Source organism: Vipera ursinii, assembly GCF_947247035.1.
Source record: "Vipera ursinii genome assembly, chromosome: 3".
Lineage (NCBI taxonomy): Eukaryota > Metazoa > Chordata > Lepidosauria > Squamata > Viperidae > Vipera > Vipera ursinii.
Genome location: NC_139516.1, coordinates 131,746,978 through 131,764,719, shown reverse-complemented (window position 1 = coordinate 131,764,719; position 17,742 = coordinate 131,746,978). Strand labels below are relative to the sequence as shown.

Sequence of the window (17,742 nt, the reverse complement as noted above, 5' to 3'; positions counted from 1 at the left end):
ATTTTGCCCAACTCATTCAACAGTTAAAAATCTTCGGGGTAACTATTTGTAGAGAGATGGAGATGCCTTCAGAAACCATTACTGAAACTAGAAGACAGAAACCTTCCTTTAGCCATGAGAAAAGAGATAGGAAGAAGTTGGACCCATCTAACCCAGTAGAGTATAAGAATGTGGGAAGGTAAAGCACAATCAAATTTGACAAAATTCTCCTCCTATAGCTTATTTCAATAAAGTATTGTTATTATCTTCTCATGCAATTGGTTTCTTGATCTGGTTTTGAAGTTTGTTTTTAACTTTTTATGTTTTAGCTTTTATCTAACTGTAAGCCACCCAGAGTTACCTTATGGTAAGATGGGTGGCCAATAAAATTTATAAATAAATAAATAAAATATGTATACCAAAATATTAGAAAATAATAACCATAGCCCCTAGTATGGTGGTCTCCCCCTCAGCTTCTTGTTCTAGCTGCTCAGAGACAAGTGAATGTGCCTTTTTTATATTGTAAAGCTGAAAGAATATTTCATTACAGCTGTATATTAAATGACTTGACTTTAGATTGTGGTATCTATAGTAACAAGTGCTTGAATACATTCCCACAGGATTACATTTTTACGGATGTGTTGACAGTGTATAATCATCTGTACATTCCTAAAGACTTTAGGAAGAGAATGTTGGTAGAATCAGAGGGTGAAAAATATATTTTGCTGATGTGCTAAATGCTTCAAGTCTGATTATCTGAAATGTCTTATTTCAAACTGTTTCAAGTTGTAAAAAGCTTTTTCGTATTCCAGCCAGGCTTTTTCAGATACTTTGAAAAGTTTTAAGCTCAAAATAGTATCCAAAGTAATCAATAACATCCATTTCAAACTGAAATAACTGTTTTAAACTTGATAACAGACATTTTAAAATGATGCATAACCATTCCTATTGGGTAAAGCATAGGGAATGATTACCAAAACAAAGACAGATATAGATGATAGATTATAAATAGATACAAACATTTGGGAGGATATATACCAGGAGAAGGAGAACAGAATCAGGTGAATAAACAAGGGATTTTTTAGAATTCCAGTAAGTGATTTAAAAACAACCAAATATACTCTCTCATTTACAAGCATTTAAAATCACAATTAAACTTTATGTGGAATATCAATATCAAGAGCAACATGCAACACAGCATGAATCATAAAATGAAATAATGAATTGTGTTTAATTCTTTTTTAAGAATAAGAAGAAACTATTAACATACAAAAGAAAAAAAGGGGGGAAGAATAAAAAAACAATAAAAAATAAAAATATTAAGAAATTAATTGCTTACAAATTATACTCTTCCAGCCTATTCTGAGTAATTCTAACTAATTAATTGAAATCAATATAATATTATATGTATTTACATTATAACTACTATAATAAGTAAGCATTAGGAATTGTTTCTGATTTCTTGTTACATAGCAAGCAAAGGTAGCCACTTAAGAGTATGTCTAAGGGAAAAAGAAAAACAACCAGATTGATAGATTTACTAATATTGACAACTAATCAATAGAATTTGAGTAATTATCCAGGGTTCAGTAGAAAGTGTTAATTTATATACTACTAAAACTCTCATATCTGTTAGATACATTGTAACCATAATTGGGTGAAACACTGCATCAGAATAAAAGAATTGGAAGGGACCTTGGAGATCTTCTAGGAAGGAAGGAAGGAAGGAAGGAAGGAAGGAAGGAAGGAAGGAAGGAAGGAAGGAAGGAAGGAAGGAAGGAAGGAAAGATCACTCAGCAGGGTTGTCTAATTCAATATATTTCTGATGTCAACATCCCCCTACAGAAGGAAGGAACCATAGTACCTTGTTGGGGGGAAAAAAGCAATGTTTTCACATGTACAAAAAAAATCACTACAACTTCCCACTTTAAAGTATGTTCCCCTCCATCAGACTAATACTAATGTCAATCTGTTGCACTGATAAGTCACATAACTAATGATGAACTGTATGGGGCAAGAGTAATCATGGATATTAAGCATATATTTTTGGAGTATTTGAAAGTACTGCTGCAACTATTCTAAAAGAAATCTTAATGTAAAGTAAAATTCTTGCACTCAAACATACTGATTTTTCTCATATTTGACTCTCCTATGAGACAGTGGTTTTAATTTTTATTATTAGAGACAGAAAAACTATCTAGATGCAAATCAATAAATTTTCTTTGCATGGCAGATACTAGACTTTTTCACTTCTGACAGTCAGTTTGGGTACTCTGGTATGTCAGCTACAGCGAGAAACATTTTTAGCTTCTTGTGAATACATTTTTTTTTAATTCCCTTAATTCTGTCAGTGGGAATCCAGGTGGTAGAGGGTTTTTCTAAAAAAAATTATGACAGTTGTATTTAATTTCACCTGTTATCGAGGATTGCTATAACTGAAAAATAAATAAATTACAGACTGTTCAATTGTTTTTCAAGATTTTGACATGTGCATAGTGATGTTATTTGCAAAACTCTTCCTTCATTCTCTTCCCACTGAAAATATTACCCAAAACTTGTTTTAAATGTTAGTCTTTCAGGATTCCTGCACTTAACACATTTTTATATTTGCGAACTTTATTTTTAGTATTATGATTTAAATTGCTTTTCACAAAGCATCCTTCTATCTTTGTGGGTTTTTGTTCCTTTCCTTCTGCCAGCTTGGAGTTTTCCCTTTGAAATATAATTTTCTCTCTCTGCTTTTACGTCCTTTTTCATTTGCATCTGTACTCACATTTCAGTTCTTTCTTAGCCCTCTTTGTGGATAATCTTTTGAGCTTTTTTAATTATTATTATTTCTATACTTCTTATGATTTTTTTTGAATGTGAATTTGAATGTGAATTTGGACCTCCTTCCATTCATCAAATAAGCCTCTCCTTTATTTTTGAGTATATAGTTTGGTGAAAGGCACTTTAGTCAAACACATAAGATTGTACATTGTTTGTTATGAAGTTGATCGTGTTCTTCTGATCAATTTTACAAAGAAAGCTTTGATGTCTTAACTCAAGGAAAGTCCTGTTGATAAAAGCACATGGAATCACGCAGTCTGCTTCCATTCTCAGATCACAATTTTCTTTTCAGACTCCCTTGGTAAAACACGTGGTGAAAATTACAACTCTTTGTATTGTATTTTTAAAATAATTTTACACATCAGACATTAGAATCAAATAGAATCCTAATAAGGTCAGAAGATCCCAGGTGAATCAAACCAAAGGCCAAGCTATTTAACATACATTATTGTCATGAGAGCTAACCAAATATTGGAAGAAATTCATAAACATGTCACAAAGGCAGTTGCATACTCCTGTTGCTCCCCTGAATGTGATCTGGAGAAACACCCACCATGTAGGAGAAGGAATTGCAGAACCTGAGGGGCAGAGTTAAAAGAGGGATCAGCCTAGAATCCCTATGTAACCACAAACAGACTAAGTCCTCCCTCCCCCCGAATTCTGTTGACCCTTATTTAACTCCAAGCAGGTGCTAACCGTTAGTTGAAAAGATTCCTATGCGTAGGCATTTTAGCAATAAATCAATTCTACCCAGGAGGTACAATAAATATAATAAACCAATTCTACCTTGAGCTACAAATATTCTGTTCTGTTGGTACCAATAAATCTGTTTAATTGGCTCTTCAGAGTGGACCTGTTTTTTTTTTGTTGTTGTTTTTTGTACCTGACAAAGCATAATTGTTTTTCTTCTTCCTGAAATGAATAATGGAGAAAGAAGCTAGTGGGAACACGAGTGAGCCATTGTGGGTATTAGCTACTGATAACTGCAACTTGTTTAATCACCTCTCACAACCTCCATCACATCCTACTGTAGGCAAAGACACAATTTAACCAGGGGCCATGTGGTTACATTTTGCTTCTCCTGAAATTTTGATCATCCATTGTCACTGGATCAACTTCAGATTCTGGGAATAAGCAAGAGGAAGAAAAAAATTTCCTCTTATTTTGCCCTTCTAATGGAGAATTTATAAAGCTGTGTCATTCCTATGCAACTTTCCTATTTATTTATTTTTCTAAATGAAATCCAGCTGAAGATTTTTGTTCCTTTAGTATGCCTTCTTTCCAGACTCCCAACACTTGTACAGTTCTTATTATTCACTCTTGAAAGCAATATTATCAAGCTTGAAGAGCTGCAGAAAAGGGCAATCAAAATGATCAGAGGACTGGAGCTATTTTTTGTGCAAAAGACAATTGTATTGGGGATTTTATTCTACTTTATTTTGTTCTCTTTTATTATTTTGCTGAGGGAATGAGTAAGGAGAGACAGAACAAAGGATCTATTTAATGAAGTGGTGTAAAGAAAATAAGGCAAGTGAGTGGGGTTTTTTGTTTTGTGAAGTTGTGAAAGTTCTCAAATAGACTTTCCTTTTTGCAAAGCTGCTACATGCTGGATCATGGGTTGGGGGAAAAAAGATACTATTGCATGCTTGACAAAGATATCAATTCATTTAAATGTTTAAATGCTTCTTAATCAATCTATAAAGTTCCTGGTTTTCTATATAAAGATATTTTAAGCAGTTGTGTACAGCAGCAGAGTCACGTATATCACATAATTAAAAGAACTTATCAAACTCTTCAAACAGATGTTCCTTTATTTAAAAAAAACAAAATGTGAAATATGTCTATGTATAGATTTACCCAATAAATGCTGCCGCCCATAAAATCTGACTTCTTTTTTCTGTGTAAGTTTTTATTTATACCTGAATTCCCCTCAGTAGCATTAATATGCATTAGTATCTTTTAAAATATTTCAAATTTATGCATTTATAAAAATCTTGATTTTAATTAAATGCTGTGTTTTAGGCTTTTTTCTTAGTTACTTAGAGTTAGTTTAGAATGATAATTGGATTAAACTATGTTAAATAATATAACAAAGAAGCTATTTATTCCCATGCAATTTTCCTAAGTCTTTGCTTTCTATTCATTTTTAGTTTTATTCTTCTAAAAAAATAACAGTGAGGAACAATGTATTTCACAGTATTTTAGAAATCAGGTTGCTTGCAACATCGTACTATGATTTTATATTTCTAATAAATGTGTTTAAAATGCAGCCCTTTCATTGGACAATTGTTTAATACTGTATCTATAAACTAATGGAGAATGATCTGTCCATTCATCAAAGTGTATATTTAATCAATTGTTGACTTTGTCAGGGCAAGAAAGTGACAGAGATAGCCATTTGAATGCCAGAAGACATTCTGAGTGCCTATAAATATATATATATATATATATATATATATATATATATATATATATATATATATAAATAAATGAAAATTCTGAGAAAAGCTAAAGAGCTAGCTGTGTTGATTTTCTTCCTCTCAGAAGAGGATTTTATCTAGCTCCAATTTTCCATGAATGAAACAGCTGTTTTCAAGATAGGTAAAATTACTGAGAATTGATGCTTAATATACTGTAGCCTCCTCCAGCATCATGGTTTTGGCTAAGAATCAACACTTAAGTAAAACGTTATTCCACATAATCGTAGGATTGGAAGAGATGTCCATGTGTGTGGGGGGGTTGGTATGTGCATTAGAAGATGTCATATGTAAATGAGTAATATGTATGTATTATATGGTATATATTATGTCCGGTTACTTACAAAAGGGTCTTTTAAAAAAGTATTATTTCAATTGTCACCACTGCCATTTTGTGACTAATTCTAGACGTTAGTAGGGAGGAATCACAGGTAAACATTATAATCATTATCAAAGCATATAGAGCAGCAACACAAGTAAACAATTCTCTCTCTCTCTCACTCACTCACTCACAGACACACACACAAATAACCAGAGTTAAAAAAAGCACTCTATTGAGTTAATATAAACAGAAAGAGCACATTAACATTTTTTTAAAATGTTACTTTAGATTTATTCTCGTTTGGTATCTCAGTCTTAAATATAAGAGAAGGTACTATTGTGCTGATGAAACAATTATATTCACAACCCATTTCTTGGCTAACACAGTGCATTTTGTCCTACGTCAAGACTGGGGTTCCCCATATTTGCAATCTGAAGCTGCGTGGCATTGTTGGGAATAGGAAAAAAAAAGGGGAAAAAGTTGTTTTTCTGAAAAAGATGTTTCTGAATCTTTTTAAAATATTTATTTATTTTTGATTAGTTTATTCCAATAAACTCATAGATTACCATTAAACCAGAATGACATCAAAGGGGAGATTACTGAAAGGTTACTGAAATATTTAGGCAAAATTGTGATAAGACAGAAAATAATTAAGACATATTGTGAAATAAGCAGCACATTATACTAATGGATGGCTCATGTGCCATTAAGTCTATATTGATTCTTAGCACCCATATAGATTTTCTCCATGAAGCAAGTTATGTAGAAAATGTTTAAGCATAAGAAGCAAATCAGTTACAATTAATAAACTGAACATATTAGCTAATCAAAACAATAATCAGAAGAATTCCTATTTGCCACTCAGTGAAGCCATTCTGGATCCTTCTGATTTTCACCTCAAGTTGTTTAAAGAAGTTAAAAAAATTTCCTAAGACCACAGAGGGGGGAAAAACGGGGGGGGGGGGGATTAATAGGGAATGTAAACAGAGAAAAAGTTTATCTTAGAAGGAAGTCAAAGAAAGGTGCAAAAAATAAAAGAAGATCCAGATAGGAAAAAAAAAATCAGAAAACAGTTCCCTGTCAGACAGCTGGAGGAATCTATTCACATATTCTGAAGTACCTCACATAACCTAATCCTTTCTTTGTGAATCTGTATGCATGTGTTTGATTATTTATTCTTATCAAATGGATCCAAAAGGTTTCTTCTAATTAAAATGAACCTCTTATTAATCACTGGACCCAAATCATGTTTTTCCTATACTTCCCACTTTCTGTCCTGCTAAAGAAAGGATGTTAATTGTCAAGTATAACTGGATTAGAACAGGTCAAAGATATTGGTTTCTTTATGTTTTGGATTATTTTTAATTTCAGGAATATTTTTAGGTACTGAAGTACCTTCAACAAACTAACTAGTTTCCGCCTTCTTATCCAGTGCTAAAGGTGTATTGTATAAGTCTTATGTTAGTTTTTTGAGGTTAGGACGCTTCCCTTCATTTCACTCTCAACACCCTTTTCTCTTCAGTCCCATGGATCTGAACTAAGAAAATGCACATTCATCTTAGATCTCAAAGAAAGGATCAGTTTTCAGTGAGCCTTGCCCTTTTTCACAGCATCCCAGGATCCATAAAATGACCCAAAACACATCAGGAGGCTCTGATATCCAGGCAATTCCAGAGTTTACTATAGTGTGTATCTAAGGGATATTCACAAGAAGGATATTCGCAAGAAGTTGAAAATGAAAAACATAATGAAAGATAATATGTATCCTAAGTATGTTTGCATCATCTTTGTTGATACTACTTTGATTTCATCCTTGCTCCTACAGATAATACAGCCAGCATCTTGACCCGAAGGAGAAGATTTAGTCGGACTATCCAGGATGTATATTACCTTCCTATTGTCATCTCTGATGCAGGGGTCCCACCTCTCAGCAGTAGTGCCACTCTTGTCATTCGGGTATGTGCATGTGAAAGAGATGGCCGTGTGCGGACCTGCCACGCAGAAGCTTTCCTCTCCTCTGCAGGATTGAGTACAGGAGCATTAATTGCTATCCTGCTATGTGTTGTCATTCTCCTGGGTAAGTCCTCAATTAGTGTCCTTTCTGGAACCTTCAGATAATCCCAATAGCAGTGTGAGGTGCAGTACTAAACCTGGAGCTGCAAGACCCAGTGTGATATAGTAGTTAAGGGTCCTGGACAGGGAGTAGGGAGACCCAGGGTCTAATCCTAAATCTTCACTCCCTCTCAACTCTTTTCAGCATCAGACTCTGCAATAAGTCAATTGATCATCAAAATCTCTCCTTAATAGGTTCAGTATACCACCTAGGTGAGCGTGCTGCAAAAATGAAGAAAATATGCAACCATGTGAGGCGAAGACTAAGAAAAATAACAACTGAGCTAGGAACTATTTCTCATAAGCAGTAGTTAGAAAGTCAGGGTTCTGTCTTAAAAATGAATAATTCCAAGCTTGAACTAAATTGATAGGACAGGGAAATCTTTAAAGCAAATGGCTGAGCTTCTGGAATCCAGCAGAATTAATTTTGCAGAGGTCAGTAAGTAATTAGCATTATCGATCTACCAGGTAAGATTTCAGGAAACCATCAACTCGGGTTGCAAGCTAATACACTCAGGGAAAAAGAAAAAGAGATGAAGACAGTCTTTTTGAAATGGATCCCCCCTGCCAGAAGAAAGAAAGGGAGAATAAGAAAGCCATTTGCTAATTATCTCTCTGTGGCATGAACTGATAACAGTCAAAGGCTCATCAAGAGGAGCAAGGGACAGATGAAGCAAGAAGATCATTTCATTAGTTAAATGTCCCTGGAAATGCTTTTTCTCAGAACACTTTATGAGTTTACGTACTTATATTCTTTGAATAGTATCCATTAGCTAATATTCTCAATAGGTTGAATTTCACACTGTCCATTCATCCATTCAAACATATCCACTAAGTTTGAGAATATGTGTGTGTGTGTGTGTGTGTGTGTGTGTGTGTGTGTGTGTGTGTGTGTGTGTTAAATGTTTGTTAAGTATTTAGAATGCACTTGCTTAGGCCCCAAACATAGGACAAATCTTATTTCCTGTTTCAGCCTAACCCAAGACCATCTACAGGCAGTAGCCACATCAGTGGCAGCTCATATTTGTGTATTGTTTTTTGCTTGCTAACAAAGAATAAAGGGATAAATAAAGAATAAAGGGAGACAGATATGATCATTTCAAACTTATTTGTTCTCATCAGTCAGCCATACGCTTCTGAGATTTGAACCTGGGCCGACTGCTTCTTAAGCAGTTGTTTTAACCCCTAGGCCACAGGCGCTCTCTCTCTTTGTTAGCTGAGAAGCAAAGGAGATATGTGTTAAATTTATTATTATATTATATTTATTAAATTTTTATATCGCCCTTCTCCCAAAGGACTCAGGGTGGTGTACAGAGCAATAAATATCAAAATACAAAGTACAAAAGTTAAAAAAACATTAAATAATGATGCCCGATATAATACAATAGTTAAAAGCCATGTTAAAACCCAAACCTCGAACCCATCAGAACAGACCGGCATGTTCAAAAAATAGGTTTTTAGATCCCGTCGGAAGGAGCGAAGGTCGGGGGCCATCCGGAGCTCAACCGGTAAGCGGTTCCACAGGTCTGGCGTGCCCACAGAGAATGCCCTCCCCCTGGGGGCTACCAGTCAACATTCTCTGATCGGTGGCACCCTGAGGAGGCCCTCTCTGTGGGAGTGCACTGGATGGAGGGAGGTTGACGCCAGCAGCAGGTGTTGCCATAGGTAATCCAGACCCATGCCATGTAGGGCTTTATAGGTCATCACCAGCACCTTGAATCTCACCTGGAGGGCAACTGGAAGCCAATGCAGCTCGCGGAGCAGAGGTGTAACATGGGAGTATTGGGAGACCCCCAACACAACTCGCGTGGCTACATTCTGCACCAGTTGAAGCCTCCAAGTGGTCCTCAAGGGCAGCCCCATGTAGAGAGCATTGCAGTAGTCCAAATGAGAGGTCACGAGCACATGAGTGACTTTTTCAAGGCATCCCGGTCCAGATAGGGCCACAACTGGCGCACCAGGTGAACCTGGGCGAAGGCCCCCCTAGTCACAGCTCCTATATGATCTTCTAAGGAGAGCTGTGAATCTAGGAGGACCCCCAAGTTGTGAGCCCTATCTACAGGGGGGAAAACTCACCCCCCATAGTAAGAGATTGAATAATCTGAATTTCCCGAGATGCCAGCACCCACAGCCACTCAGTCTTGTCAGGGTTGAGCCAAAGCCTGTTCCTCCCCATCCAGACCCGGACCGCCTCCAGGCAACAGGACATCACGTCGAGGGCATCACTGGGGTGTTTTGGGGTTGAAATGAAAAGCTGATGATACTGATGATACCCAACTCCAAAACCACGAATGATCTCACCCAGAGGCTTCATATAGATGTTGAACAGGAGAGGCGAGAGGACCGATCCCTGAGGAACTCCACAAACGAGAGGCCTCAAGGTCAACCTCTGCCCCCCTGCCAACACCGACTGCGAACGTCCCAGAAGGTAGGAGGAGAACCACTGAAAAACTGTGCCTCCCACTCCCAACCCCCTGAGACGCTGCAGCAAGATACCATGGTCGATGGTATCAAAAGCCGCTGAGAGGTCTAACAGGACTAGGACAGAGGAACAACCCTTGTCCCGAGCCTGCCAGAGATCATTCACCAGCGCGACCAATGCCGTCTCCGTGCTGTACCCGGGCCTGAAACCCGATTGGTACGGGTCCAGATAATCAGCTTCCTCCAAGAACAACAGGAGCTGATGCGCCACCACGCTCTCAACAACCTTGGCGAGAAAGCGGAGGTTGGAGACCGGACGAAAGTTGTTTAATACAGCTGGGTCCAGGGCAGGCTTCTTAAGGAGGGGTCTCACCACCACCTCTTTCAAGGTGGCGGGAAAACTACCCTCACTCAAGGAAGCAGTTATCACTGCCTGGAGCCAGCCTCGTGTCCCATCCCGGGCCGCATAAACCAGCCAGGAGTGGCACGGGTCCAATAAACATGTGGTGGAGCTCAGCTTCCCCATGATCCTGCCCACGTCTTCAGGAGTCACAGGGTCGAACTCCTCCCAGATAACATCAACAAGACTGCCCATGTCCTCATCGTCAGACTCTGCCCAGTCGGAGTCCAAACCGGTCCAGATCCGAGCGATTTTGTCCGACAGATGTTGACTAAACTCCTCGGCATGACCCTGCAAGGGCTCCTCCCTCACCTCCTGATTAAGGAGGGAGTGAGTCACCCTAAACAGGGCGGCCGGGCGATTATCTGCAGACGCGATGAGGGTAGCAAAGTGGTTAGATCTTAATTTAATTTAATTTAATAATATTTATATACCGCCCTTCTCCCTGAGGACTCAGGGCGGTTCACAGGGCAGAATAAAATACTAAATACAAACGTTAAAACAAGATTAAATAATTGCCCATATTAAAACAGTTGGAATCAAGTTCTAAAACACCAAGTTAAAATTAAAACACAAGAATAAAAACCCCACCAATCCCCATCAGGCTAGGCCGGCTTGAACAAACAGAAACGTCTTGAGATCGCGACGAAAGGAGCGAAGATCGGGCGCCATCCGGAGCTCTACCGGTAGCTGATTCCACAGCTCCGGAGCGCCCACAGAGAAGGATCTCCCCCTGGGGACCACCAATCGACATTCTCTGATCGGTGGCACCCTGAGGAGGCCCTCTCTGTGGGAACGCACAGGGCGCAGGGAGCTTGATGCCGGCAGCAGATGTTCCCCAAGGTACTCCGGCCCCATGCCATGAAGGGCTTTAAACACTGTTACCAGTACCTTGAATCTCACCCGGAAGACAACTGGCAACCAATGCAGCTCACGGAGCAGCGGTGTAACGTGGGAGTATCGGGAGACTCCCAACACAACTCTCGCGGCTGCATTCTGTACCAGTTGGAGCTTCCGGGTGGTCCTCAAGGGCAGCCCCATGTAGAGAGCGTTGCAGTAGTCTAGACGAGAGGACACGAGCGCATGAGTGACCGTGCACAAATCATCCCGGCTAAGATAGGGCCGCAACTGGCGCACCAGGCGTACCTGGGCGAAGGCCCCCCTAGTCACAGCTCCTATATGGTCTTCCAGGGTGAGCCGTGAATCTAGGAGGACACCCAAGTTGCGAGCCCTATCTACGGGGGGTAATAGTTCACCCCCCATAGCCAAAGGTGGAACATCCAAATAAACCCGGGATGAAGGTATGCAAAGCCACTCAGTCTTGTCGGGGTTGAGTTGGAGTCTGTTCCTCCCCATCCAGACCCGAACCGCCTCCAGGCACCGGGACATCACGTTGAGGGTATCACTGGGGTGGTTTGGGGTCGAAAGGAAAAGTTGGGTATCATCAGCGTACTGATGATACCCAACTCCAAAGCCACGAATGATCTCACCCAGCGGTTTCATGTAGATGTTGAACAGGAGAGGCGAGAGGACCGACCCCTGAGGAACTCCACAAATGAGAGACCTCGCGGTTGACCTCTGTCCTCCTGCCAACACCGACTGCGAACGTCCCCGGAGATAGGAGGAGAACCACTGTAAAACTGTGCCTCCCACTCCCAATCCCCTGAGACGCCGCAGCAAGATACCATGGTCGATGGTATCGAAAGCCGCCGAGAGGTCTAATAGGACTAGAACAGAGGAATATCCCCTGTCCCGAGCCCTCCAGAGATCATTCACCAGCGCGACCAATGCCGTCTCCGTGCTGTGCCCGGGCCTGAAACCCGATTGGTACGGGTCTAGATAATCCGCTTCATCCAGGACCAGAGGGAGCTGATGCGCCACCACACTCTCAACAACCTTCGCAAGAAAGCGAAGGTTGGAGACAGGATGAAAGTTGTTTAATACAGCTGGGTCCAAGGCAGGCTTCTTGAGGAGAGGCCTCACCACCGCCTCTTTCAAGACGGCGGGGAAGCAACCCTCACTCAGAGAAGCCGATATAACTGCCTGGAACCAGCTGCGTGTCCTCTCCCGGGCTGCATAGACCAGCCAGGAAGGGCACGGGTCCAATAAACACGTGGTGGTGCTCAGCCTCCCCATGATCCTGTCCACTTCCTCCGGAGTCACAGAATCAAACTCCTCCCAGATGATATCGACAAGACCGCCAGTGTCCTGATCGTCAGACTCTGCCCAGTCAGAGTCCAGACCGGTCCGAATCCGAGCGATTTTGTCCGACAGATGTTGGTTAAACTCCTCGGCACGACCCTGCAAGGGATCCTCCCTCACCTCCTGATTTAGGAGGGAGCGAGTCACCCTAAACAGGGCGGCCGGGCGATTATCTGCGGACGCGATAAGGGTGGCGAAGTGGTTAGACCTCGCCTCCCTTATCGCAGCGAGATAAGACCTAATGTAGGCTCTTAGTCGCAATCTTGCTGTCCTCATCGCTGCGAGATAAGATCTCATAAAAGACCTTAGTCGCAACCAGTCGGATTCAGATCGGCTGGATCTCCAACAGCTCTCTAGGCCCCGTCTCCGACGCTTCATCTCCCGGAGCTCCATAGAAAACCATGGAGCCCATTGGGATCTGCACCGGGTCAAGGGCCGCATGGGTACAACTCGGTCGAGTGCCTCCGTGGCTGCCTTTTCCCAGGCTTCCACTAGGGCATCGGCCGAGTTGTGAGCAAAGGAGGCAGGTGGGGACCCAAGCGCCACCTGGAACCGCTCAGGGTCCATTAAGCACCTAGGGCGGAACCATCTCGTTGGTTCAACAACCCCATGACGGGGGGTGGTAAAACAGAAGACCAACCACAGGAGATGATGATTGGTCCATGACAGGGGCATAAAAATTGGAGAACCCCCACCCAGATCATCTAACCACCGTCCAGATAGAAAAACCAAATTGAGCGTGTGACCACCCCATGAGTTGGACCCTGAATAACTTGCATCAGGTCCATGGCCATCATGGAAGCCATGAACTCCTGAGCTAACTCAGATGATCCCCCCAGGGATGGTAGATTGAAGTCACCCAAAACCATAAGTTTGGGGAACTCAATCACCAACCCTGAGAGGATGTCGAGAAGCTCAGGCAGGGCTACTGCTGTGCGACTAGGCGAAAAGTACACCAGCAGCAAGGCCAACTGAGCTCTAGGGCCACATCTCAGGAGGAGGGACTCACACCCAACTATTTGGACAACGGTGGCCTCCCACGAACATAAGGTCTCCCTCATGACTACCACCACTCCTCCGCCCCTACCTTGAGCCCGAGGCTGGTGAAGCACCCGGAAACCAGATGGGCAAAGAACAACCAGAGGGACACCGCCCTCTGGGCCCAACCAGGTCTCCGTAATGCAAGCCAGGTCCGCATGCTCCTCCTCAACCAAATCACATATGAGAGGAGCCTTATTAACTACGGACCTGGCATTAAAATACACGAGCCTGAGCTCAGGTGGCTGTTCATCCTCGCTCCCGGAACCATGGGCAGAAACCAGAGGGTCGGAGCACATGCTTATGCCCCAAACATGGGACAAATCTTATTTCCTGTTTCAGCCTAACCCAAGGCCATCTACAGGCAGTAGCCACAGCAGTGGCAGTTCATATTTGTGTAATTTTTTTTGGCTTGCTAACAAAGAATAAAGGGAGACAGATATGATCATTTCAAACTTATTTGTTTGGGGCCTAAGCAAGTGCATTCTAAATACTTAACAAACATTTAACACATATCTCCCTTGCTTCTCAGCTAACAAAAGAGAGAGAGAGAGCCTGTGGCCTACGGGTTAAAACAGAGAGCCTGTGGCCTATGGGTTAAAACAACTGCTTAAGACGCAGTCGGCCCAGGTTCGAATCTCTGAAGGGTATGGCTGACTGATGAGAACAAATAAGTTTGAAATGATCATATCTGTCTCCCTTTATTCTTTGTTAGCAAGCCAAAAAAAAATTACACACACACACATATATATATGGATTTCAGGGCGGCTTACAAGCTTAGCAGCTTAGCAGTAGCCTTCATTCTATGTATATGCCTGCTTGTTAGGGCTTTCACACACACACCAAGCGGCATTATTACAAAGTCAGCTTAATTGCCCCCAACAATCTGGGTCCTCATTTTACCTACCTTGGAAGGATGGAAGGCTGAGTCAACCTTGAGCCTGGTGGGACTCGAACCTGCACTAATTGCAGGCAGCTGGTGTTACTTAAGGAGGCATTTATATATATATAAATTTGGATTGCAGATTTCACCCATATGTGGGTCGTCAAGGTGCTCAAAACACTCAAGACATATATATATATATGTTTGTGTGTGTGTGTGTGTGTGTGTTTAAAATGACTATATAGCCCAATTAAGTCAGATCTAAAGTTCATCCTCACCCTGCTAGCCTGCAGAGTGGGCTTCCAGACCCCAGAATTTTAGCCATCATATTGGCTATTATTCTTGAGAGTTATCATTCCAGCATCTCTAGAATGGTTTAGCAGGGCTGCTTCATTAAAATGAAGAAATTATTTCTCAAATAGCTCCAATATATTAATAACATTATTTCTCTTCTCTGCAGATGTCTTAAATTCTAATACTGTGTTTGGAGATTTCTGAATAAAATAGGTGTTTTTCATAGTCTCCTGTGACACTGAAATCCTTTTCTCCTTCCGTGCCCAATATGAGATCTATAGCCCTTATAAAGTCTAATGCACCATTTCTCAATCTATAGCCACATTAAGATGTGCAGACATGCTGGCTGGGGAATTCTGGGAGTTGAAGTCCACACATCTTTTGTTTATTATTAGTTTTATTCATTTGTAACGTAAAATGTGAAAATACAAAAGCAAACAGTAGGGGACAACAGTAAAGAAAGAGAAAACAAAACAAGTGTGAAGAAAGGGAGGGGAAGAAACAAAAGGCATTGACTTCCGACTCTCTATGTTGCAATAAAACCAGACATTAAAATCAAATCTCAATTTTTTACATTTGTATAGTAGTATGTACTAGCCATTTCTGTATCGGCAAATCAGTCTAATTGGTCAAACATCATTTTGACATCATTTTTCCCACCTCAAGCACAAAGTCCAGAAAAGGTTTCCAAGTAGAAACAAAACTACTTATATTCTTTTCTTTCATCAGCACAGTCAATTTGGCCATCTCTGCTAATTCCATGAGCTTTTGTAACCATTCGTCCATGGTAGGAATCGAGGGATCCTTCCACTTTTGTGCATAGAGCAATCTTACTGCCGTCACCATATATAAAATCAGAGTTCCAATTTGTTTTCCAGTTCTCTTTCCATTAGATCCGGAAGGAAAGTTTCTGGTTTATTCTTTATGTTCACTTTAAGAATTTTCTTCATTAATGTATGAATCCTACTCCAATATTTCTTTGCCTTATCACATGTCCACCGTAAGTGATAAAAAGTCCACACATCTTAAAGTGGCTAAGAGCGAGAAGCATTGGTTCTAAGGGGCCTGCCATGCTTGCTTTCCAGTTTTGAGTTTTGAGGATACTCTTGACTAATAATAATCTTAATAATCTTTTACTCAATGTTTAAGGTTATAAAGGTGCAGATTTTCCATAATGTGAATAGTTATCAAGCTATTAATTCAAAACTCACACATTATTAGAGTAATTAGAGGCAAATACTGTGGATATGCCAATATCACATAAATATAAATGTATATACTATATGTTACAAGGAATTTTTCAGTAAAATGCTAGCATGAATATATGAGTTTGTTTTTCCTGTCAGCCACAAACTTTAATTTCTAGTAATGTAATCATCTCAGTACATTCAAGGCATTTGTAGGGTGGTTGAAGGGGATTATTTAATCAATAGGAGGGTGTTTTTTTTTTTACATCTGTGGGTCTTCTTTTGCTACCGTAATAGAACAGTGAAAGGAAATTATTACATTTTTTCTTGAGAAATATTATAATATCTTATCTTTCCTGTATTTATCATTATGCCTCAAATTGCCCAGCTCTGGCCCAGAAATTGAATATCTAATTCCAGAACATACTTGGATATTTTGTGATCATTTTAGTTGATAGGAAAATACTATTTTATCTTGGAGTTATAATTATCTCAAAGAGCAAGTTACATTGATGTACCAGTGAGGCACAAATTAATTTCAGCCTAGTCAATGAATAAAATAATAGATAACTCTGCCAAAAATACCCCCCACAGCTAAAATGAATATAGCAATAGATAATTCTGCCAAAATGCAGCTAATCAGTCAACTAGAATGACTTACCAGTTAGCAGCCCTACTAATATCCTATTCTGAATTTTCTCATCAGCCATAGTGGTCCTATTCATCACTTTAAAACGCAGCAAAAAGGAGCCTCTGGTCATTTCAGAGGAGGATGTCCGGGAAAATGTTGTCACTTATGATGATGAGGGTGGAGGCGAGGAAGATACAGAAGCTTTTGACATTACTGCTCTGCGGAACCCATCTGCTGCTGAAGAATTCAAATTCCGGAGGGATATTCGGCCTGAAGTGAAGCCTGCAACCAAACATCCCACTTCATCTCAACTTGACAACATAGATGTTCACGAATTTATTAAGCAAAGGCTGGCTGAAGCAGACCTTGATCCAACTGTGCCCCCATATGATTCTCTACAGACATATGCATATGAAGGTCAAAGGTCAGAAGCTGGATCTATCAGTTCTTTGGATTCAGCCACATCACATTCTGACCAGGATTATAATTATCTTGGTGACTGGGGACCCAAGTTCAAGAAGCTAGCTGAACTTTATGGAGAAATAGAATCTGAAAGAACAACTTAATTATCTTGATCATTGCCCAAATATGGAACATTTTAGATCTCTGAGCAACTTGGAAGCCTAATGACAACAATGGCTGAATATCGATATACTCAAGATGTACACAGTTGCTGTAGAAAAAAGTGCCCTTTTCTCATTTGAAATGGGGTTCTTCAACTGAAGAAAGTCAAATTTTGAGGGAAAAATTACCATTCCATCCCCAAGAAAAGTTTGTCCCTTTGTGTATATTTTCCGTTGCTCAATAAAGTCCGTGGTGCAGTAATAGTAACAATAGCAATGCCAACATGCTTACAATTTCCTCAAATATATCAGAATTGCAGTGGGTCTATAGAAGGCCTACTTACAGGAAGAACTAATTCTGTTTGGTTGGTTGTGGCATTACATAATTAGCTCTGTAAGCTTAG

At 40.5% G+C, this 17,742-nt stretch overlaps 1 protein-coding gene across 2 annotated transcripts in view; it reads left to right on the top strand.

Annotated features, from left to right (window-relative positions):
- CDH18 (cadherin 18) overlaps window positions 1-17,491 on the top strand; it is a gene marked incomplete at its 5' end in the record, with an annotated part of 186,290 nt that extends 168,799 nt beyond the window's left edge. The window contains 2 exons of one of the 2 annotated variants that reach the window (XM_083358384.1): window positions 7,433-7,684; window positions 16,851-17,491. In XM_083358384.1, the coding sequence (XP_083214510.1) occupies window positions 7,433-7,684; window positions 16,851-17,341 (743 nt within the window). In that variant the 3' untranslated portion in view covers window positions 17,342-17,491. Of the gene's footprint in view, window positions 1-7,432; window positions 7,700-16,850 lie in introns of both variants that reach the window. The other variant, XM_083358383.1, reaches the window with a different exon arrangement.
- Between the last annotated feature and the right edge of the window lie 251 nt (window positions 17,492-17,742).